Here is a 23,450-nt window from a genome sequence, read left to right on the forward strand (position 1 = left end):
ACATTTCATGTCAATGAGAGTCCAAAAGACAAACTAGCTGGATAACCCCACATAATGTGTGGCATGGTTTCGTCTCTAACCAAATGCCACACTATACAATGTCCTTTCACATAGTACATATGAAGAAGACGCTGAAGGAGCGCCGCGGGAGAAGGATCTGTTTTTTCCACTCAAACATTCAGGTAAGAGGCTGTTCATGGTCCCCCCGCCCTACCTGGCTACCCACAACACACAGGAGGGATGTTGGCAGTCCATCAGCCTCAGAATGCTTCCTTTGAAGGCATACAACATTACGTATGGCCAGCAAAGCGAGCATTTTAGTTGGATATACAGTTACCAACGTTCCATTCTGGGAGCTAATTATATCCTAAATGACGTCAAGGACCGTGAGCATGGCCAATATCACTGGCTAATAATCATCACCCTCTGTAGGGGTGTTAACGGGGCCAATAACCAGTGTTATTGCTCTTAGCTGAGCAATGGTATTGGCACATGACTTCAGAAGCAATGTCCCTTTCCCCCCACCCTGTCACTCCCCAGTAGTCACTTCTCCATTCATGACCATGTTCTGGAACAGTTTCCTGAACAGTCCAAAAGTAGCAGGTATACACTGCATTTGGAGGAATCTGATTGGCTGTCCCACGCAACATTTTAATGAATGTACTAACTCTTTGGTAAAATAGTGGACATTTTGTAATTAACTTCTTATAACTGTCTTCAGATAATTAATCCCAATTCTGGGTATTGGAATAATGCTAAACTTTCACATATATTTATCGTGCAGATTTATAAAGAGCATATCTATGATCAGTATACTACTACTTATTAGTTTGCAGATGGTTTTATGGTGACACTGGAGCACAGTTACCGCTGGAAAGAAGCCTCCTACCAGATAATTGCACGGCATATAAAATAACGACCATTCTAAAACAAGGATAAAATGAGTATCTAAACCAAAAGGATTTGCTTTATATTACATACCTGTGTATCTGAAGATTGTAAATTCACCTCAATTGTTGTATCACTGTAACCGCCATCAGGGAAAACTTGCTGAACCTGGAACAACAGCATATAATATCAAGGCAAGTTTGAATGTTACAAAAAAGAAACAAGATGACCGTTCTCCAGTTAGACACCAGGATACTCATGACTCCTCGAAAAAATGTAAAGTTTACATTGCAACTAAATGTGATCACATGAAATTCCATACATGGTGCGAAACATAGTTTGCTGGCACCTCGCGAAAGCTCTCTTTTTTTTTTTTTTTTTAAACTAAACACATGATATGCCTGAAAGATTTCTTCAAGCCGAACATGTCTCTTGCATCCCTCAATCTCCCACACGTGAAATTTACAAGAAGGTCGATTAATGAGAAGGTTTACAAATTTCACACAGAGCAAAATTCAAATTTAATTAATTTAATCTGCGACATTAAAATCTCATGCAGGAACTTTCCTCAGCCATCTACTATCAACAAAAAGCTTAGGCAGAGAAGGTCCGCCTCCTTCAGCCATGGTTTGGTTGAAAGTTCTGTACAGGTTTTGGATCAGCCAACACTGAAACTGTTAGGTGTCGGACATGTCAGTGAAATAGGGTGAAACGGACTTTTACTCTTTCTGGCCACCTGGGTGTAGGTACCTGCATAGGAAAGGCATAGCAAAGGATTCTGTTTGAAAACACTATATTGAAATGTTATGCAAGAGTTTTATCGCATGTACATTGGGAAAATATTTCATTGGCTGATGAAATGATAAAAAAGGGTTGTTTTTTTTAAACAGGATATGGGTTATCATCTGTTTTTAATTTTAGTATTGCGAAACATGGCATCTAGCAAACTGAAATGAACTTGAACTACATGTAAGGGGAATTACTCCACACAACTTTAATAAATTAAACTACTCCCAGCGAAAGATTTGTAGATTGTTTCTTACCATGCCACCACAAATGTTTCAAGGACTATCATGATGTTAGAAAAGGGAAGTAGGGTAGTAACCTTGCATAAACTCTTCCGGTTCATGGTGTTCATTACAGCTGTTTGAGGACCTTTCCTAGAGCTTCTTGTTATGCCTTACATGCCAGCACTCCCGCTTTAGGCAGGAGACTCGCATTTTTGCTAGCCAAAAACATCTTGTTCTAGTTGTCTCCCTCTCAGCATTGCCTTCGCTCAATTGCAAGTTATTGAGGAAATTAAACTCCCCCATTTTTCTAATCTAAACATCTTAGTTTTCGAAAATGCTGACCTGGTGTACAAAGATATGAACTAACTGTGGTTTTACCCGTGATAAATTGTCACTCTAAGGTTCACACATACAGTAATATATTGCCACTAAAACGCATTATGAAAATATTCATGTGACACACGAACAACATGAAAACTTGGCAGCTACGACCAATTGTTATGTGCTGTACTTTACGTTCAACCTGTCCCCAGAAAGTTGTATTACTTGTGACCCCCGACCTGTTGTGCTCCCACGTGTGTGGTAAATCGTTACATTTTTATATCAAATTTTACAAAAATTATCTGAACCAATGTAAAATTTCACGATATGTACATGCCAATATCTCATGCGACATGTGAAAATTGAACGTAATGGCATACAGAAGTCAGACGCCATACCCTCAGGAGGCCAGTTGAGAAAATTCAATTCTCTCACCTGCGGCTTTACTGCTCCCTTAAAACATTTTCTGCTCAAACCCGCTTCCTGCCGGTGAAATTAGCAGGAAACTACACATCTCCAAAATTAGTAAATTTTGCAAAATGTTGCCATGTAGAAATGCTTGATCTGGATCTATGCAAGACACGCCACGGGTAAATATGGTTTAAATGAGCCTTGCTTCTTGACTCAAATGTAAATCTAATTTGCATGTGCATAACATAAACGTTGTTTAAGGCCCAGTCTCATGGTTACACGTTTTTGGTTTCAAAGATGGGTGCGCCCATCAGAGGCGCAACTAGAGCCAAATTTCGGAGGGGGCTAAGAAAAAATTTCGGGGGGAGCTGAATCTTTAAGCAATAGTCAGAGTGGAGCTGATGGGGGGGGGGGGGCTGAATCTTTGAGCAATAGGCAGGGTGGAGCTGCAGGGAGGGGCTCTTAGAAGGGGTGAAACAACAGCGAGGCCTCATTAACATGCAAATGGTCTTTTAAAGGCATTGCGAAGTGCTCTGGTGCGGCTGTGTGCGCGCCGGGAAGCTGTCTCATCCCGACTGCCACACACGACGGGGGGGGGGGGGGGGGGCCTAAACCCCTTTGAGTCCAATGGGTGTTGCGCGCCTGGCGCCCATATCCCGCGCGTTCATTGGAGTTCCGGCTGCTCCAAAACGGGTCGGGTTGCCAGACACCGTAAAGTGCACAAACTATTTTTGTGTACCAAGGCCTTTCGCAATGACAACGATATTACCCCTACCGCACTGCACACTTTCGTGAATGGGGCCGTTTGCCTTTTCATGTGTGTTTGCAGTAAAATCTAGAAAGCATTTAAGATGAAACGTGCTTCTGCAGTGCTCGGTGCGCGTGTCGCGTCACAGGGACAACACGCACTGTAGCTTTATTGTACGCTGAATCTCATGCAACCCACACTTTTAATATTAACAAGGTTTCGATCTAAATTAAGGTGATGAAGTGTTTTTGATAGCCGTCTTTGCTAAGAGCGTTCCTGGCTACAGGCTCCTGGGGCAGTCTCACCCCGAGCTGTGTCTGTCAGATAACAGCTTCCCGTGACAGATAAGGGGGGCTGCTGGCCCGGATTGCCCTGTTTTCTAAAGACCGAATACAAGACCCACTGTGTGAGCTGGCAGCTGTCTCTGACAGCGGTGCACTGTGACTGCCAGGTCGCCGGGAACGCGAGAGCTCGCTCAGAGGGAGCTCCAGGAAGCAGCGATGACCAGCCCCCTAGTACATTGTACTGTAATTGCATTTATATAGCGTTCACCTTCCCCGATGAGATGTTAAAGCGCTTTATCGCGAGTAACATGTTCTTCCGGAAAGAAAATTAGTGGCTAATCCAATGAAGATTGTTTACTGGGATTAGGTTTGTGAGCTCATGGAATCCATGCCATGCATTTAGTCCAGGTTCTTGGTGGTAGAATGAATGCCTTATTGACAGGGATCCCAAATATTGAAGAATGTTCAATGCTTTGAATGTAAGCAGCAATAGTTGCTTCGTGTAGCCGTATGGAGGTGTAAGCGAGGCCTGATTTATAGGTGCAAGAGGTTATAAACGAGGTCCTAGACAGGAGGCTTTAGTGAGTCCAGGTGCCTTGGGACACAGTGGTGGACAAGCCTCTTCCACGTTTCAGTATAACATGCAATAGGTCTGCAGACTTTGCACAGGAAAGTCATGCACTCATGTGGGAGACTGAGATGGGCAAACGCGAAGACCTCCGTTTCAGATCTCTAGGTTGAGGTGTGCTGGGTCCTAGTGCCTGACCGGGGCGTGGTTCTTTGTGAGAAGCAGTGGCGTAACGAAACTTGAGGGGGATCCCCCTGCAAGGTATGTGGAGGGCCCCCCTCGGGGCTCAATAAGTAGCTCCCGGGCTGGAGCATTGTGCTGATGGGGCCCGCTTGGGAGCCCGCTCGCATCGCGGAGGATGCGGGGGCCTGTGTTACGCCCCTGGTGAGAAGGTCCGGCTTTTGGAGAGCTTCTCATGGGGGCTGATGGATATCTCGAGAATTGTTCAGTACTAAGGTTGCCTGGCTCAAGTGGGCCCCACCAGGATGAGCGGACGGATGTTTGTCACATCTTCCTCACCAAATGCAGGAGTGGGAGAGGATGAAAAGCATAGGCAAATATACCGGACAAGTTTATCCATAGAGCTTTGCCCATGGACTGCGAGTGTGGGTACCTGGAGGCAAAGATTGAGGATTTTGCGTTGGTGTGTGGTGAACAGGTCTATCTGTGGGGCCCACCAATGGTGGAAGTTACGGAGTAGGACTTGCAGGTCGAGTTCTCACTCGTGGTCTAGTTGATTTATCCTGTCGAGCAGGTTGGCAACATTGTAGTCTCCCCATGGAAGGTACTCGGCCAAGAACTGTATGCAGTGGTCAATGGCCCAGTACCAGATCTTCTGTGCTAGTTATGACAGCTAGAGAGAATGTGCACCACACTGCTTCTGGAGGCAATACATGGTGGTCATGTTGTCTGTCTTGATGAGTACAACCTTGCACTGAATGACCTAAAGGAAGGCATAAGAGCTAGGCATATAGCCAGGAGCTCAAGGTAGTTGATATGGTATTGAGCTGGCAAACAGCCCCTTTATGGTCATATATATATATATATATATAGAGTAGCTGCGCACCCCAGCCTGAGAGAGAGAGAGGCATCCGTGGTAATGGTAACCTGCGGGATTGGGTCCGCAAAGGACCTGCCCTGCACCAAGTTGTTGCTATTTCACCACTGCAGGCAGCAATGGGCACTGACCCGCAACAAAACTGGATCTTCTTCCCCATGACCCTCTGTTTGTGAACATTGTGCCAAAAGACACTCAGATAATGGATGCATGTAGCCATCATAAATAGTACATGTATTACGATTCTGACCATATGTTGACGATTGGGCTGAAAAAGAGGCCGCAGCTGCTGAAATGTCAACACCCTCGGTTGGGTTTGCCTGTAGTGGCATTTAAGACGGACCCCAGAAATTGCACGAGCTGGAAGTGGGACTTGGTGGCATTTATGGTGAATATCAAGCTGTGAAGCATTAAAACTGAAGCATGCATGTGGGCTAAGCAATGCTGCCTGCCTGTGTGTGTTCTTGATCAGCCAATCGTCGAGGTAGGGGAATACATGAGTGTCACCCCTTTTTAGATGAGCAGCCAGACCCACCAATCACTTCATGAACACAGTTGAGGCAGCGGTAACCCTGAAGGGCAGTTCTTCGAATTGGTAGTGCTGTCCACTTACCACAAAGTGGAAGTAGCACTGGTAGATGTGGGTATGTGAATGTAGGTGTTCTTGAGGTCTAAAGCCATCATGTAGTCACTTAGTTAGGGCAAAGGGATGACGTCCTGCAGGGTTGATATATTGATATGTTCCGCCAGGATGTATTTGTTGAGGGGTCTGAGGTCCAAGATTGGTTTGAGGGTGCTGTCCTTCTGATAGAGGAAGTAAAGAGAGCAGACATCCTTGCCCCAGTGGTTTGGGGGCACCCTTTCTATTGCGCCCTTCTAGAGAAGTGCCTGCAGCTCTACCTGGAGACTGTGAAGATGTTCTCTGCTGAGGGTATGAGAGGGGGGTGGGATGTTTGGGGGCGTGGTGAAGAGATCTAGGTAGTAGCGGTGATGGACCACCACCAGAACCAACTGAACTGAGGTGATTTCCTCCAAGTGGAAGAAATCTTTCAGTTTCCCACAACAGGTGACATGTAATTGGGGCAAGACAGTATTTGGAGGTTGACGCTCCTTTAACTGAGCCTTCTCTGCCCCACCTTTGTTTTTATTGTCCTTGCAAGTATCTCTAGTGCAACGCCTACCTGCCTGCTGGTCGAAGGACTGCCACTGCCTCCAATAGGAGTGTGGCAGGGCGGGGGGGGGGGAAGAGGCATTAGATACTCCTCTAGTCTGGCGCCTCCAAAAGGAAATGCTAGCAACTGGTGTCTGACGGGCACCCATTGATTTTGTGATATCGATGTCCTTTTTGATCTTCCATAGCATCTTAACCTGGGGCCCAAATAAGTGATCCCCATCGACTGGGAGGCTGAAGAGATACTGTTGAACCCGTGGCTTAAACCCAGAGATGTGTCATGGTGTCTCAGGAGGACACTGGTTTAAACTTTTAACCCCAGGGAAGTTGTGGCCACAGCATCAATGGCATAACATGTGTACTTGTGAAGCGAAGGTTCACCCAGAAGGGTATCTCGGCACTGAATAACAGATATTTCTTATTACTCAACTCGATGGTACTCATTTTATCAACCTCAGAAGGATGAAAGACTGAGTGGACCCGCTGGGATTTGGACCTCTGACCTAAAGGTCAAAACACAGGCCTTAAAGTAGACACATTAGTCCACTAAGCCACCAGACAACGGATGTTGACATTGGAGATGGTCTATTCCTTGGACACAGACTTCTCCCCTAGCTTCCTGAACTCTTCAGGGATATGTTTAATCAGCTTGTGCATCACATGCCACTGGGATCTGTCACAGTGGGAGAGGAGCCTGGCATACATGGCTGTGCACCAGTGTGTAACTGACTCTTTGGCACCCCTCGTCTGCTGCGTCAAGGTTCTTGCTCTCTTTGTCTGGGGGAGGTGGAGCACCACATGTGGTCTGAGCAGAGGCTCTTTTGCGGGTGGCATGGATGACTTGGGAGTCTAAAGAGACATGGACTCTTATGTACATGGGTTAGTTGGGAGAGAGCATTTACTTCTTCACCGCAAGTGTTACTACCTTTGCCTTCACAGGCTCCTTGAATGTCTCAGGGACAGATGTAAGCATGCCCTTGAGCATGGGCAGAACTTGCACGGTCTGTTCTTATTTATAGAGCATCTCAGCAAGGAAGTGGTCTTTCCCATGGGGGACATGACTGTGCTCCTTGTGGAAGGTGGCTGCCCCTTGTATGACCTCGTGGCTTGCTGTGGTGTGGGGTGGATCCATGGATGGGATAGTAGTCAAGGTGTGGATTGCTCCAGTGAGCAACACTGTAGTTGTCCCCAGAGTAATCTGGAGTTCAAGGCTCAAAGGGCATGTCATACAGATCAGAAGGACCAAACAGGCTGCCTGAGTTAGAAAAGGAACAGAGGGACCCCTCAGGGCACTCTGGTCATGCCAATGGAGGAAAAGGAGGTGTTGGTTGAAGTGGAGGAGGTGGAGGTGGAGCATAAAGGTAAAAGCTTGTTCCCTGTCTCTATGTTTCTTGGGCAACAGATCCAGGAGACCTCCAATGCAGGTTCCTCCTCAAAGGCAAGCCTCAGCTTGTAAGGCACCGTCTCTGCTGGCTTGGGCGGAGGTGGTTTTGCTGAAATTTTCCCTGTGATGGTATGAATAAACAGGCCCTTCTGCCTTTTATTCAGCTCTTCTTGGAGTCTTTGCAAGATCAGCTGCTTGAATCCTTGGAGCTGGTTGTTGATGATGCACTTGGCATTGATGTTGTCTTTGGGACCAAGGGGGTCTGGGTGCCAGTGTTCGGCACCGGCCTCGACTGCTGTTGAGGCTTGTCGGTAGCCTTGGGCCGCAGAGGGCTCGATGGCTGAGAGTGGCCGATGCCCTTGGAAAGACGTTTTATCCAAAGCATTTACTAGGTACCAACTGAAGCCCCAAGGCAGCAGAGGCACCTGAGGTAGCAGGGTTTCAAGCATGGAGCTCTATGCCCTACTCCCTCATGAGCAGTACTCTTCCGTAGCATGGGGCCTCTTGCAAGGCTTCGAGGGAGCTTTGGAGCGGATTGTACTCACAACCCTGGGTGTGCTCTTCATCAAAGGGCTGCTAATCTTTGGAGTCAGTAAAGCTTCCTGCTCTTTCTCAGGGTCAGTGGAACTGGAGTAGAGGACCTCTGGGCTGGGTGTGGCTTGGTACTGTGGAATTCGGGAGGGGCCAGCATGCTCACCTGCCTCGTCCCTTCAATGGGTCCTGTTTGCCAAAGAGGTCAGAGATATCGGCAGCAGCCTACTGGTGTAGCTTGCTGTGCATGCATCACTTCTCCCTTGGGTACAATAAGGTCTTCTTCGAGGGAGAGGCAGAGATCCCTAACCATGTGATGGTCTGACCACAGGCACTTTACGTGGCAATGAGGGTAGTTTTGGAAAGACATAGATTCCATTACCCTTTGAGCAGCCACATTCTCCGGTGTCGAAGCTTGATGAAGAGAGCTCGTGGCACCGGAAGGGCAAGGGGAGGATGACGTTGGGGGACTCAGTTGGTCTCCCGAGAGTGACAACGAAGGGAAGATGCTGTCCATAAAATGGCTCGTACAATGATTGGTGTCAAAGTTTCAACATGTGGGCACAAAAAAACTTGGAAGACAAGTTGAATCTTGGAGCCCCTGTTGGTATATGCGCTAACCTGAGGTTGGAAAAAAAGACTAACATGAAGTTGGTGATATGCGCATTGCCCACAAAGGGCGAGTCACAGTGTATACAGTGGGTTGAAAGCCCTCTTTGAAGACAAACAATATGCAGACGTCTGAGCCCAACACTACATAGCAGGAATATGCAGAGGATGTGTATCCACAGCCACACATGCTATGAACATCTTTGTTATGAAAAGCAATAAGGGTGTGTGGATAATGTTCACTTTGCGCATGCCATCATTAATTTAAGCACTTCATCCTTTCTATGCTTAACCTCTCTACTGCCCTTCCTCCGAAATAAATCATGATGATAGAGAAGTTGCTTGCATCGATCTCAGTTTATGGCTGCAAAATCGTCTTCAGGCTCCTCTTCTATGGGTTCATGGGTCCCCCTTCATTCAGGCCTTGTTGTGATTCTCAACAAAGTGGAAGCGGGTATCTATTTGCCCACTGCTAAAAAAACAAAAAAAAACTCAGGACCCTAATGATACTATTATTGACCGATATCCAGATTACTTTTGCTAGCTAAAATCTTGGAAAAGGCACTCAATTTGGAATCAATTACCTTTATTGATACACACAATATCTTGGAACCCTCTCAGCATGGTTTCAGGCTGTCTCACAGGCCATCTCACAGCACTGAATCAGCCCTGCTGGTTGCTACGGAGAAGCTTCGTAGACAAGTGGACTCAGGCGGACGGGCTGCTCTGATTCTCCTCAGCCTCTCAGCTGCATTCGATACGGTGAGCCACTCTGTATTAATCAATAGGCTTGAGATGATCGGGGTCAAAGGTACAGCCCTCACCATTCTGAGTTCTTCTCTTTCAGACAGGGAAAAAACTGTAGCTCTAGGTGATTTACCTCAGATTTGTTCATCTTGCCTTGAGGGGTACCAAAGGGATCCTCATTATCACCCAAACCTTTAAATATTTATGTTGCATAACTGACTAAACTTATTAGATCGTTCGTCTTTGCTGTAGTGTCATAAGCAGATGACTCAAATTATAGTGTCCATTTCTTCAGATGCCAATTTGGCAGCGACCAAATTCAAAGAATGGATACTTAATATAGGCACCTGGATACATGAAAAGTATCTAAAACCTAACTGAAAAAACTGAGGTTATTCTTTTTGGTTCTGATCTGTCTTTCTGAGATACCTCCCGGTGGCCCACATCTCTTGGCAACCTTACTTGTCCAGTCCAGAAACCGAAAAACATCAGGATGTGGTTTGATGAACAACTTTGCTTTTCAGATCATATAAATAAGACCACGTCTTCTGGCTTCCATCTCCTCAGGAAGGTGTTTCTTTTCACTAGACTTGCAGAAGATGGTCTTTGGGGGCCCCCATGGGTGCGAGGCTGCCGAATGGCAGCCTGGGGGCACCTATGGTGCCCCTCTGTGGATCCCTGCACCCGGTGGCAGGCACCTTGAGGTGCCGGCCACAAGGTACAGGGATGAACTGCACCCCTGCTTTTCACAATGCAGGCATGCATTCCGCTCGGAATGCATGCTTGCATTGTGAAGTATACAAGTGCGACTGAACCCTGTTCGGTCGCATCGTACATGTAGGGCCGTAACCGACGACAGCACGTCGGTCGGCTACGGCTCCTGACCGATGTCGGACGGACCAGAGACCGTCCGACATCGGAATCGGCACCCAAGCGCTAAGATACTTCGGAAATTGCACGCTTTAAAAAAAACAGCGAAATGAAATGTGTTGTGAAACGGAAGCGGTTAAGGGGTGCAAGTGTCATTTTCCATTTTATCTCCCACAGGAAATTATCCCGAAAGATAAGGCAAATACTGCTGCAATGGTTTACACCAAACTTTACTCAGGAATCCATCCAGTAGTCTTTGAAACATTCTCATTTAAAAAAGGTGCCAGGTGGGATTTAAAGGGTTTGTTAAAACTCGGGAGTCAAACCAGTCAATCACATGTTTTAAATTTTTTGAAACTCAGTCACTGCTGACTAGAAAATCTCCGACAGCGAAAAAAAAAGTCCACAGCCATCGGGCGCCTACCTCCAGGGGACAGATCCCAGGGCAGCGATGAGGATTGCCAGACGTTTGCAAAATAAGGCAATTCCCTGAAAAAGCGTTGTTTTTAGTGCACAGCTTGCTAGTTGGAGCCGACATTTTAAGCTCTGGATTTTACCACCATTTTGTACCGGACTCTCTAATTGGATGTGACTTGCGGGTTTTCATGTACACAAACAAAAGCACAAGCAGAGCTAAGCAATAAAACAACTGTCTGACTTTGCTTTAAACGCAGGAGGTAAGATGCAGGGCGTGAGAAGTCCGGGCCCTGTGCCCAACCTCTACCGCGCACCAACCCCAAAGGCTATGTGCAGGGTGGTTCACTGATTTAAGATCGATGTCACAAACATCGATGTTCTAAATATCGAGAAAAAAAATATCGACTGCAAACTGCAACTCCCATACCTTAGAGGTAAGTACAGAAATATTGACTCCAAAATATCTAGGTAAAAAATATAGATGTAAAAAAATATCGATTTACAAATGTATATATAATCAAATAATATAAATTAAAAATATTACATACTAATATTTTTAACAAAATAAATTTAATATACATTTTAACTAAATATAACAAACTTAATTAAAAAAAATATAAACACAATTTATACATATATTTACTTTAAAATAATTTATTATCTTTATTTAATTTTTAAACTTTATTATATATCAATAACTTTAAAAAATCTATAATAAATTAAAACATTAAACTATAAAAAAAAAAAAACTAATATTTCCCAATACAATAAGTGCAACAGTAGGAAAATGTGTTGGATAGTGGAACAATTATATATTAACTATTCCAAGTCCAGTGAGTGTAACAGTAGGGAAAGTGTTGGATAGCGGAGGAGTATAAATTACTATTCCCTCTTCAGTGATAGCAACAGTAGGGAAAGTGTTGGGTAGCGGAGGGGTAAACAGTACTACGCCCACTCCAGTGAGTGCAAAAGTAGGGTAAGTGTTGGATAACCAAGGAATTACATTTCTATTCCAACCACAGTGAGTGCAACAGTAGGGAAAATGTTAGATAGCGGAGGGGTAAAAATTACTATTCTCACTTCGGAGATAACAGTAGGGAAAGTGTTGGATAGCTGAGGAATTAAATGTACTACTCCAACTCCAGTGAGTGCAACAGTGGGGAAAACTTTGGATAGCGGAGGGGTACAAATTACTATTCCCACTCCAGTGAGTGCAATAGTAGGAAAAGTGTTGGATAGCGGAGGGGTAAAAGTTAGTAATAATACTCAAACAGTTTAAATTTTTTTTTTACTTTAAAAAAAAAAAAAATCATAAAAATAAAACAATATTTAAAAAAATATAAAATCAAATATAGTAAACATATAAAAAGAACACATAATATTAATTACATATAACAAAAACCTACAAATATATAATAAATTAATACATTTATAAACAATTTAAAAGTAGCCAATATTAACAAAACAAAAAGAATATTTAAAACATAAATGTATTTATTTTATTTCATACCCTATAACACCACACCAATAAAAAAAATCCAAAATGTCTGACATTTATTTCCATAATTAATCAATTAAAAAACATCTCATTAATAAAAAAATAAAAACATTGAGTAAACAAGCTTTAACACTAATAGCCACAACACACACCTAAATGAAACTATAAAATAGTAAAAGACAATTATATATTATTTTTTAAAGAAAAACTATCACTATTAACAACTAATAATTAAATAACAAAATTCTATTCAATACCCACCCTTTACCGCTTTAAAAGTAAAAATACAAAAAATAAACCTTTACCCAAAATAAATATCAAATAAATAACATTAACTAAAACTATATACTAATTAATTCAACACAAATTACTTCCCTCCGTTTACTCCTATAAACACCACAACACATAAAATTTGTTACACAATTACCATCATTTATTACCAATTAATTAAAATTAATTAACAACTAATTATTTATTCATCAATTAAAAATAATTTACTTCTTACCCTTCACGCCTATAAAAACTACCACACACAAATATAATTACACAATTACCAAAATGAATTACAAATTAACCAATTATTAATTCATAAATTAAATACATTTCTTTCCCTCATTTACACCTATAAACACCACAACAAACACCTAAAATTAAACAATTAACAAAAAAACAATTAATGAATTACAATTAACAATTATTAATTACTTAATAAATTAATTCACACATTTAACACTATAACATCTCAATTAAACAAATATTAATTACTAAAAATTAATCACTAAATTTAATATAATTAAATTACTTCCCACCCTATTCCCCTATAAATCCACAACCCGCTATGGAACAAAACAATGCAAAAATAAAATTAAAAAAATTAATACATTTAATAGAATTAAAATGACTTCCCACTCTATTCCACTATAAACCCACAACGTGCTACGGTACTATAAAGCGCAACATTCAAATACAAAAAATTAATAACTACTAAAAATGTAACATATTAAACATATCCATGATCCTCTGTAGAATATTTGCATACCAAAAATCTTTTTCACAATTCCAAACACTTCTTTTTGATTTTCACAGAAAAACATTGCTCAATGGCATTAATCACTAGGAAAGGTTTAGTTTTTGATGACTTAGGGGCTTATTACGCTTTTGCTGGTCCTGGTGTTGGCAGTCTGACGGCGGTCAGCTATCCGCCGTATTACGAGTTAGGCAGATTGGCTTAGCGAAGACCATGGCTGGACCGCTACCGCTGCCACTGCCAGCACACCGCTGGGGTCACGGTCGGGGGAAGGCAGGAGCTCATAAACCGCCACCTGTATTATGAGGTGGCTTCCAAACAAGCAGACTGCTGCCTATAGGTTGTTGGAGATTAAGGATTTAGGGGCATACTGACCCCTTTCCAGTTCGTCCCAGCAGATTTTGATGTGGATCCCTTTCTCAAGGTCCCTCCTACACAGGACCATCCTCACCCGGAGGACTACGACCACGTCTTCGAAATACAGTTAAGTGCTTCGGTACTATGTACCAATTACCAGAACTGCCCACATAGGGTCGGACTCTGCAATGGGCAGGTGGTATTTTTACACATATATCATACATATATGTGCAATCGACACATATGCAGTCAGAATGTTCACACAGGTATCAATATCTGTGTGGAAATACTTTGTCCACCACCGCAAGACTACAACAGCCACACCGCTGGCCCCTTGGCAAACTAGTAATACGGCAGATGGACGACTAAAGGCACAGCGGTCTCCTGGCGGTGGCGGTCCTTCGACGGTCGGACTGCCGAACTCGTAATGAGACCTTTATTGCTTTGTGGAACATCAAGGAGCATAAACAGTCCCCTAATACTAAAGGAGACTTGATTTTTCTGGTTAGCATTCACTGCATTTATCAAAAAATGGTTGTGCTTCAGAATGACCTCTTCTGAAGTGGGAGAAAAGGGACATAAATATGACAGTTTTTGTGGCACATATTTTTTTAGGTAGACAAAGCACTCAGTTTAGAATTCATGTCTCGCACAGTAAGTTGGTATTTGTGGATATAATGAAAGATGGATGGAGAGCCAGGCTCTTTTCTGGGGGGGTGGGGGTGGATTGTGTATCATGATGAAAAAATACAATCATTAATATTATTCACTTCTATAATTTAAGCTTTTGCTACCCTTTTGTTTGTGGAAGAATATAGGGGTCCATTACGATGTCCACCCGCCACCGTAACGTCAAATGGGACCGCCCGCCATATGTGCGGCAGTCCCGCCATTCAAATTACGATTCGCCCGCCACACTGGCAGGCGTATCCCATATTTTTTACATTGCGGCAGGCAGTGCTGTCAGCAGCACCCGCCGCAATGTAAAAAAGGCATGTTGTGCATTTGCATGTACAACGTGGCAGGCACCGCGCGGTGCCTGCCACCTTGTGCATGCAAATGCAGGGGGGTACCATAGGTACCCCCTATGTGCACCCCCCCACCCCCCTCAACATCCTGGGGGCCCGCAACGGGCCCCCAACAGTGATTTCCGCCTGGCTTTCCATGGTGTGGTCTCCGCCATGGAAAGCCCTGCACCGCCGCACATCACAATATGGATGGCGGTGTCCACCATATGTGGGCCCTTTTCCACCCGGTCGCCTGTCCGACCGGCGGACGGTCTTACGTTTGCCATGGCCCCCTGCCATCGTAATGTGGCGGGGGGGAAATGGTAGGCAGGCGGTCGCAATTGGCGGACAGATCGCCACACGGGCGGTGGCGATCCGCCCGCCAACATAATCGACCCAATTGTGTATAAAGACTTCCCTAGTACTGATGAAGTCTTAATTTTGCCTTATTAGTATACATTGCATTTAGATTACAAATAATGAAATGAAAAAAGTGGTCATGCTGGAAAGAAAACAAAATGAACATAAACAAACTATTCTCATCTTGAAATGTATGGAAAATTGCAATTGTTCTTAAATTGGGTTCTCATTACCATCCGTGGACAATCCCATTCTAAAATGGTAGTCATTTATTCTTATTACTGAGAACTCAGATTGAATTTAATCTGAACACTGAAGAACCACAAGAACACATAAAAGAGACAGGCAAATAAGCACAAATTAAAGAGCAACCAGCCAACCTGCCAACCTCAGGAATGAAGTGGGAGCATTTACTCATATATCTGAGAACTTACAATAAATTAAACCTGAATCATTGAAGAACCACTAGGACACATAGAAAGAAACAGAGAAAGAAAACAAGCACATATTTAAAGAGGAACCAGACAATCCAACCCCAGGAATCGAGTCAGAACATTATTAAATAATGACAGCTCCCAAGAAAAGTATGCAAATGCTGAATAATATTTGTCAGGCGTTCGTTTTAAAGACAATTTGATATTTTATGTAACTTCTTTTCCACACCAAAAATGATTTACTGCACATAATAAAATATTCAGATGTGTAGTTTTTAATTTATGCTTCAGATAAGTATTTGCTTTTGATATAGAAAGTACTGCATATAGGTAGCAAAGCCTTTTCCCAATATGGCTTTTCCATATACCAAATAGCCCATGTCACTAGGTGAAAACAAGATAGATCATACATTGCAGCGGAGTCTTAGGATTATTAGGAGGCGGCTGATACACCACACAGTCAATATCTTGAGGTTAGAGATATATATTCCTCTGGGCTGATCCAAGATGCGAATATTGAAGTTTGAACGCAACAGCTGAAGGGATCTGTCTCAAGTAAGCAAACGTCCGAAGGGGGGACTACCCACAGCCCATTCCCTGAATATTGGAAACTATAGGTCTTGAGCCAGACCTAAAAAGTGACACTTAACTCTGTACTAAGATATCCTGGTTTACGTACTAGAATTTCCTAATGCAGGACTGCAAAACACAACAAACATGGTGCAGTCTGATCAATAAAGCACTGGTATTTGGAGGCTGCATCAATGGAAAGCTCCAGTAGTGTAATCATAGCTGGCCTCTTCGAGGGGAATAAGTCGAACAAGGTGAGGCTGTGCTTAAAACATATCTAGATATCTGGCCATTGACTGCGTAATTCATGGATCTGTTTTCAATTATTAGCCCTCTGCCCCTCCCAGTGCCGTCTTAACAGCATTAAAGGCCCCCGGGCAAAGCAGTCCACTGGGCCCTGCCTACACAACTACTCACAGGAATAAAAACGTTTAATGGAAACATTTTGATAAATTCTGGCCTGCATGGGGACGCTACACTCGTGGGGCCCCTGGGCAGCTGCCCAGTGCGCCCATGCATTAAGACGCCACTGGCCCTTCCCTCACACGTGACTGTGGCGCGCCTGCATATGGTCTGAAAAACAATGCACCACAGATCGCTGCAAACAACAACCATATAACAAACTCTACCCAGTCTGCTCTCCCCGGCACCCACATACCCCAGTAACTGTAAAGCCTGCCCTGTTACTCTGGTTAGGAAACAGTTGGAATATAAATGGGAGAACAATGCTAACGATTCTAAAGAAAAACAATACCTGCAATTTAATATTTGCTTTTATTCCCACACAAATTAAACAAAAGTATGTCTCCGAGCTGAGAAATAATATCCTTGTTCAGCTCCCTTTTCTCACCGTCACAAAGAGACAAAAACGGTTTTCCTTAGTGCAAAGTAAATTGCGCGGTGCCCGATTACTGAACCAGGAAGTTTAATTTTTCTAATAGTTAAGAAAATGGCCTTAGAAATCCATTCTCCTGCGACCAGGTAACAGAAAATGCCTCCCAAACACGCGAGTGATAAGCCTGGTAGGCTCACTGGGGGAGTGTTCTTTCTCGCCTGGATTAGGGCAATGCCCTTTAATATTGGATTACTGGATTCTTTTATTTCAGGATTGCAAAATGTCCAGATTTTAGCAGTCTGGCTGGGCCACGAGGTAAACAAGAGCAAGATGCCGTCAGCGCCTCGATGACAGATGCAAAGGCTGCTTGTAAAGCAAAGGATTCATTTTGAGAAACTGTGCGCCATACTTGGCACCTTCTACACAACGTAGACCTCCTTCCTCTCCGGTGTGGTGACCCTGCATGTGGCAGAGAGACCACTAAGGCCTAGCATTTTCCATTTCTTTAAAGTGGAGTGCTTCGAGCACAAGTCCTCTGGGGGCTCATCCTCCTGTGTCCAAGGGCCTAAGTTATGGAATGCCCCACTCCCTGGGGCTCTGTGGCGAATTGAGGATTATCTCTTCCAGCAAATGATGAAAGCTTAAATTTACTGTGAACTCTTCATGTTCTTACTTCTTTGGTTTTAGGCTGCCTCTCCACCTTCCTAACTTCTAGCTGCTCATAAATATATTCTTTAAAATAAATAGATTAGATAAAACTCTGAAAATCTCAAGAGTCGATAAATTGTCTTGCATGTGATTAAACCAGTCCAAGTAGTGTCCATTCGATTCAGGATCCTCTCCTCTTCTTGCGCTGTAAAGTGGAGCATAAGCACCACAAACTGAAACTACACCATACTCCTTGTTCTTTGTCACTCCAATTATAGTCCAAGAAAGCATGTTGTTAGTGAAGTATCTCTGTATGACCCATATGCGCTCTACATCATCTGCACGTATTCCCAGACCCCTTGATACAGCTTTAGTTCAGCAACCATTTTGTGGCATCATGACTTTTATCTGAAGGTTCATGCAGATGACTACACAATCTTGCTTGCTTGGGGATCTTAATGACTTCACTATTCAAAATGGTATCTTTCCATATTCAAGTGCTATGCTTGCATTATACATGTTCAGGGCCACTGGAATTATGCGACAGGAGAGGGCCAAATTATGTGGCAGGGTTTAGTAAATTATGCGGCAAGAAAAGGTAAATTATGTGGCGTAATGTGGCACATTTTTTTACGTAGTGCTTCATTATGTTATACTTTTACACTGGTCAACGTTGTCTGCGCTTTAGGTGCACCTTAGTACCGGTTTAGTACCCAAATACATCAATAAGCAACAGAAACGCTACCAGTCAACCTTTGCAAAAGGTCTTCCACTGCGCAGTAACCTGTGGTGCTGCATTCTTCATTACTTTTATACTGTTGGAGCTAGAAACAAAATTGTTTTTTTAATCTGCAGATTATACAGTAAATGATGGATTATATGGTAAATGCGGCAAATCTATAACTATGCACAAATCGCAGCGGCCACACAATTGCATTATTCCAGTGCCTCTGCATATGCTGCACTTCACCATGTCCTCCACAGGTATGTCCTCCACAGGTATACATATTCACGAGAAGATACTCCCAGCCTAGCGAAAGGCATCAATGCGAAGTTATGCATGTTGAGTCTGTAGTATCATATTTAGTCACTGACGGGTGTTAAGCTGCCACACAAACTCCTACCTAGCTATAAATTCCGACCTCTACTAGCATGTAACTTCAGGGCAGGAACTATCTACACCCTTTACAATCTTGAAGCCCCAGCCCTTTGACATACACCAATTCTATACAAAATGTCCACTACCTTTGACACACTCATGATATTCAAATCAGGCCCTTCACCCCAGGTCCCATGCTATACTCCATTGTAAAATCTGACAGTTAGGAGAAATCACTTTGTTACGTGCCACAGAAGTTATAGGAAACACAAGAAGGTGAGGCTTGGGTGTCCTCTGTCCATAATGTGACGCGCCAGATGCCGATGACATTCACTTGTTCCTGAATTACCCTGCTCTTGAAGAATATTGGTTTAACACAATAGACATCTCATCTCTTCTATATTTGGTCAAGACACCAAAACAGGGCAGGGCTGTCTGAAGAAACGTGACCGGATATGATCATCCTGGAAAGCACACAGAGGACACAAGACAGAGTAATATGCTGAGCCACTAGAATTATGCGGCAAAGCGGAACGAAATTATGAGCCAGGGTTAACTAAATTATGCAGCAAGAAAATACAAAATATACATTATAAAGTGGTACATTTTGTGATTGTATCAGTTCAATACTTTGTCATTTCTACACGTTAACACTGTATAGACAAAATGTTTCATCTTATTGGTTCTAGTTTAACACCCAAATACAGCAATGTGCAACTTGGTGAACAGTCACCCTTGCGAAGTGCCTTCCCCTGCATAGCAACAAGCATCACGGCTTTTTTAGTAACTTTTGATTCATTTGACAAAAAATGTTAAAATTTGTAAATTATGCAGCAGATGTTATCGGGCAAAAAATGCTGCAAATCCAGAATTAATGTGAAAAACACAGCCGCCACAGAATCTCATAACTCCAGTCGCCCTGGTAATATGATACTGTTAAACATCACACAATGTGTGGCTTCAATAGGGAAATACGCCATTATAGGGAATGAAAAGGGGCCATGATGTATGATACTGTAATACTGTGGATTGCAGGAATATGAAGCATTGAGCACCTAAATGTGAACCCGTGTGTTCTGCGCATGTCCTTTTTATCATTAAAAATAATGTTACAAAAAGACACCAAGGTAGGATCCACTTTAGCTCTTTTTGACCTGTCTCAGAGTTATGATGGCAGGTCCCGAAAAGAGCAATATTTACTGTTCTATTGCATATGAATTACAAGGTACTAAATATATGGAGTAGTAGATATCCAATGTGCGACCTGGGGGCTCTCATTCAGGTGAAAGTAGCTAAAATGACACTCATACTGGACGGGAGCAATCAAAGCAGTAGAGTGTCCAAATTTCAGGGTTTGGTCAAAAAGTGGTAGAAAGACGAATAATTAAATGCGATAAGGAGTTGTCAGAGGTATGGATCTCCCCTTTAGCGGACCTTGGGGTAATTGGCCCTTGGAACTTTTCTACTCAATGAAATTCAGATCCATATTTTAGCTTTAATTTCGCTCTAGGAATCCATAGCTGTGCAATGTGTACATTCAAGGGTTACACCAGGACTTAACAGAAAAACAGGTCTCCGGCAAGTAATTTGCTCACGTTGCCTATCGAAAGGGATTTCAACTATAAAAGGGTAGGACTGCTGATCCCAAGGCAGTGGAGAGGTGGTGCATCCCAAATAAACATTAAATAACATTCTTCCTAACGTAGGATACCAACCCGCCTCTACTGGAAGTAAACACTCAATTGCCACCATCCTACTGCACAACTCCGTACTGATCATTTTACTTGTGCACCCACTCTAGCCTCACTGATTGGCTGGACAGTCACTTGCGCTCCACACTAAAGCAAAAGTGAGTGCCCATGCCTGGTCAGCAACAAAGCAGCATCACTCATCAGGTTGTGCCCAAAAATATAAAACAGACATAAAACCAGGACACCTGCTTCTGTTATGGGAGCCTGAAGCAGCATTTAAGCAACACTTAGCAATTTTTTACTCAAGCTTATCGCTAATATGCATTATTAAAGTGCAAGCCTTTGTGGATGTTGGAACCAGCATTTCTGGTTGGCTGAGGCAACGCCCTAGCCAGGCAGAACTATCATTCCCGTCAGGGGTGGTGATTACACTCACTGTATAACCAGCGCTCACCCTTGGGTGATATCCAGATTTGCACCCTGCAGACTGAGCAACCTTTGTAAACTACATGTTGGGTGGCATACAGTGCAGAGAGCAAAGAACCGGCAACGTCGAGCTCCATCCATACTGAGTGGGAAAGGCAGGTGCCAAAAAGCGCACTTGCAAAGCCGTTCATGAAGATTACCTTGCTTGTTGCACCATATTTTCATCATTCGAGAACAGCACTGTAGATAATCCCACTTTCCACTACCATTGGTGCATGTAGGTATACCATGCCAGTGCGGCTATGGCGTCCTTAAATTGCCAGCAACCAACTCTTTCCATGGTCTAGTATTTAGTCCATGTGTAAAGGCCATCTGAACAAGTTTGCTTGCGACGTTTAGATCGTCACGTGCCCTCAACGGCTTACCATACATCAGTCAGTACACATAAACCAGAATTTGACCATGCATTTAAACATCTATGCAGTACATTTGGGTTAGCTGTGGCTCTTCACATGAATATTAAATATAGAACCCTACCAAAGATGATCCGCCTTACCTTTAAAAAAGTAAAAATACGTTGTTTTCCAAGAAGATATAGATTTTTACCATGCGTGAGCACATGATGCTTTTCCTTACATTTGTATCATTTGCTAAACAAGTTTCCAATGTAAATAATATACAGAAAGTACAAATCAGATGCATAGAAAATAAACCATTATTTGGTCACACATGCTTGGTCTCTACATGTAGGGGATGCTTATTAATAAGTCCAGCAATTGAGAACATGAACCGAAGATGCTGTGCTGCATTACATGAAAGGGAGAGAGCAGGGCAGTACCCTATTGACAAAGATAAGGGGCGACAACTGTCGCGCCCTGCTGCATTTTCTTGCTGTCCAACACCTTGCGCACACCTTTTCACCATACTGCATAGGTGTATGCGTGAGTACAGGGTACCCTTCTAGTACAACATATCATACTTGGACATAATTTAAAACGTTTGCCACTTTGTATGTGTCCTCTACAGTACAGGACACATGCAAAGTTAGAAATGTTTGGCGAAAAGAAACTGTTTCTTCAAACTTTGCACCTGCCTTGTGAAAGTGTAATTTTTGGTGACAAGCCCTCTCTACAAATCATAGTGGCTGTGGCTTTGTGTCAAAAACCACTAGTGGTTTTGTAGGAGAGGTACTAGAATTACAAAATAACACCTAATTCATATGAGCTTTAGCATAAACAACTTGCATTGACATCCATTCATATTTGCAGAAAGAAATGTGCACTTTTAGCTTACATGAACAAGCCCTTCTACCTGTCAATTTTAGACAGCCTCAGTTGTCAGTTGTTAACAAAGTTGTATTAATGTGTGCTACTGTTAAAGGAAGCCATGTCCAGAATGTGTCTGTCTCTAACAATTCAAGGTCCCTTTTTTTGAGTGTTTTCAAAGGGCTACTCATTGCTCAAACTAGCCACTGTATTTGTTTTGATATGAAGCATCATGCCATTCTCCCATTTCCTATTCACTCCTCATTCATAAATATGCAGCGTAGTAGGTGTTTACTAGTTACATCTTATTTGATTTTCTTGTGTTTTTGAATAATGAATGGTTGCTTATGATGTAAATTTGTTAATCCAGCCCCATTAGGTTATACTTGACCATACTGAGTGTGTAGCTTCTTTCAGCGGCGGCCCTTCCATTAGGGGGGAGGAGCGTTGCCCCCTTGCTGCCAGCGCCACAAAGGAGAAAATGGCAATAACATGAATTTATTACCATTTTATTTTTCCCTTTCCCCAGCCAGCTGTGTTTGGAGGCGGGGCCACTGCAGCTGACTGGCAGCAGTGCTCACTCCACCAGTTTAGAGGGCACATATCATTTTGGCCAGCTGTTTTACAACAGCCAGCCTGACATTTGCACTGTAAACCATTCCACTCAGTGGGTAGAGCTGGCACAGGGTCCCAGTGCCTGAAGAAGCATTGAGGCAGCCTGCTCCAGCCAATCCTGGTCCTGCTCTGATTTTTTTTTTTTCTTTCCAATGAGTTTTATATAGCACGAACTAGACCGGTGGATATCAAATATCAGAGCAGTTTACATGAGCACCAGTTTCGTTACAGAAGGACACATTCATTTTTTTGTAAGGTAGAGGGAGATTAAGTGATTTGCCCAGAATCACAGGATGTTGAGCATCGTTGCCGAGACTCGAACCCAGTTCTCCAGCTTCAAGGTCGATCGCTCTAGCCGTAAGGCTACATCCTCTCCTGATGCTGCTCAACATTATCAGCGGGATGAGAGCAGCTTCTGGATTGGACTGGAGACTTCAACTGCGGCAGAGACCACCATCGCCGAAGGGCTGAAGCACGAGGACGACAGGATGAGGCGAGTTGGTATGTACATTTTTATTTTACCTTATTCTTTTTTTATTTATTTCCCACTAACAAGCACTGCCTTCAGCTTCAAGGCCAGAGCTCTAAGCCGCGGTTTGTTT

General features: G+C 43.3%; 1 protein-coding gene across 3 annotated transcripts in view; it reads right to left on the reverse strand.

Annotated features, from left to right (window-relative positions):
* The window catches only part of LOC146811589 (uncharacterized), a 256,867-nt gene that overhangs the window by 121,887 nt on the left and 111,530 nt on the right, over positions 1-23,450 (reverse strand). For all 3 annotated transcript variants that reach the window (XM_085618574.1, XM_085618575.1, XM_085618576.1), the window contains exon 4: positions 982-1,056. In XM_085618574.1, the coding sequence (XP_085474700.1) occupies positions 982-1,056 (75 nt within the window). The remainder of the gene's footprint in view (positions 1-981; positions 1,057-23,450) is intronic.

The sequence above is a fragment of the Triturus cristatus genome, chromosome 7 (genome assembly GCF_964204655.1).
Source record: "Triturus cristatus chromosome 7, aTriCri1.1, whole genome shotgun sequence".
NCBI classification, from domain to species: domain Eukaryota; kingdom Metazoa; phylum Chordata; class Amphibia; order Caudata; family Salamandridae; genus Triturus; species Triturus cristatus.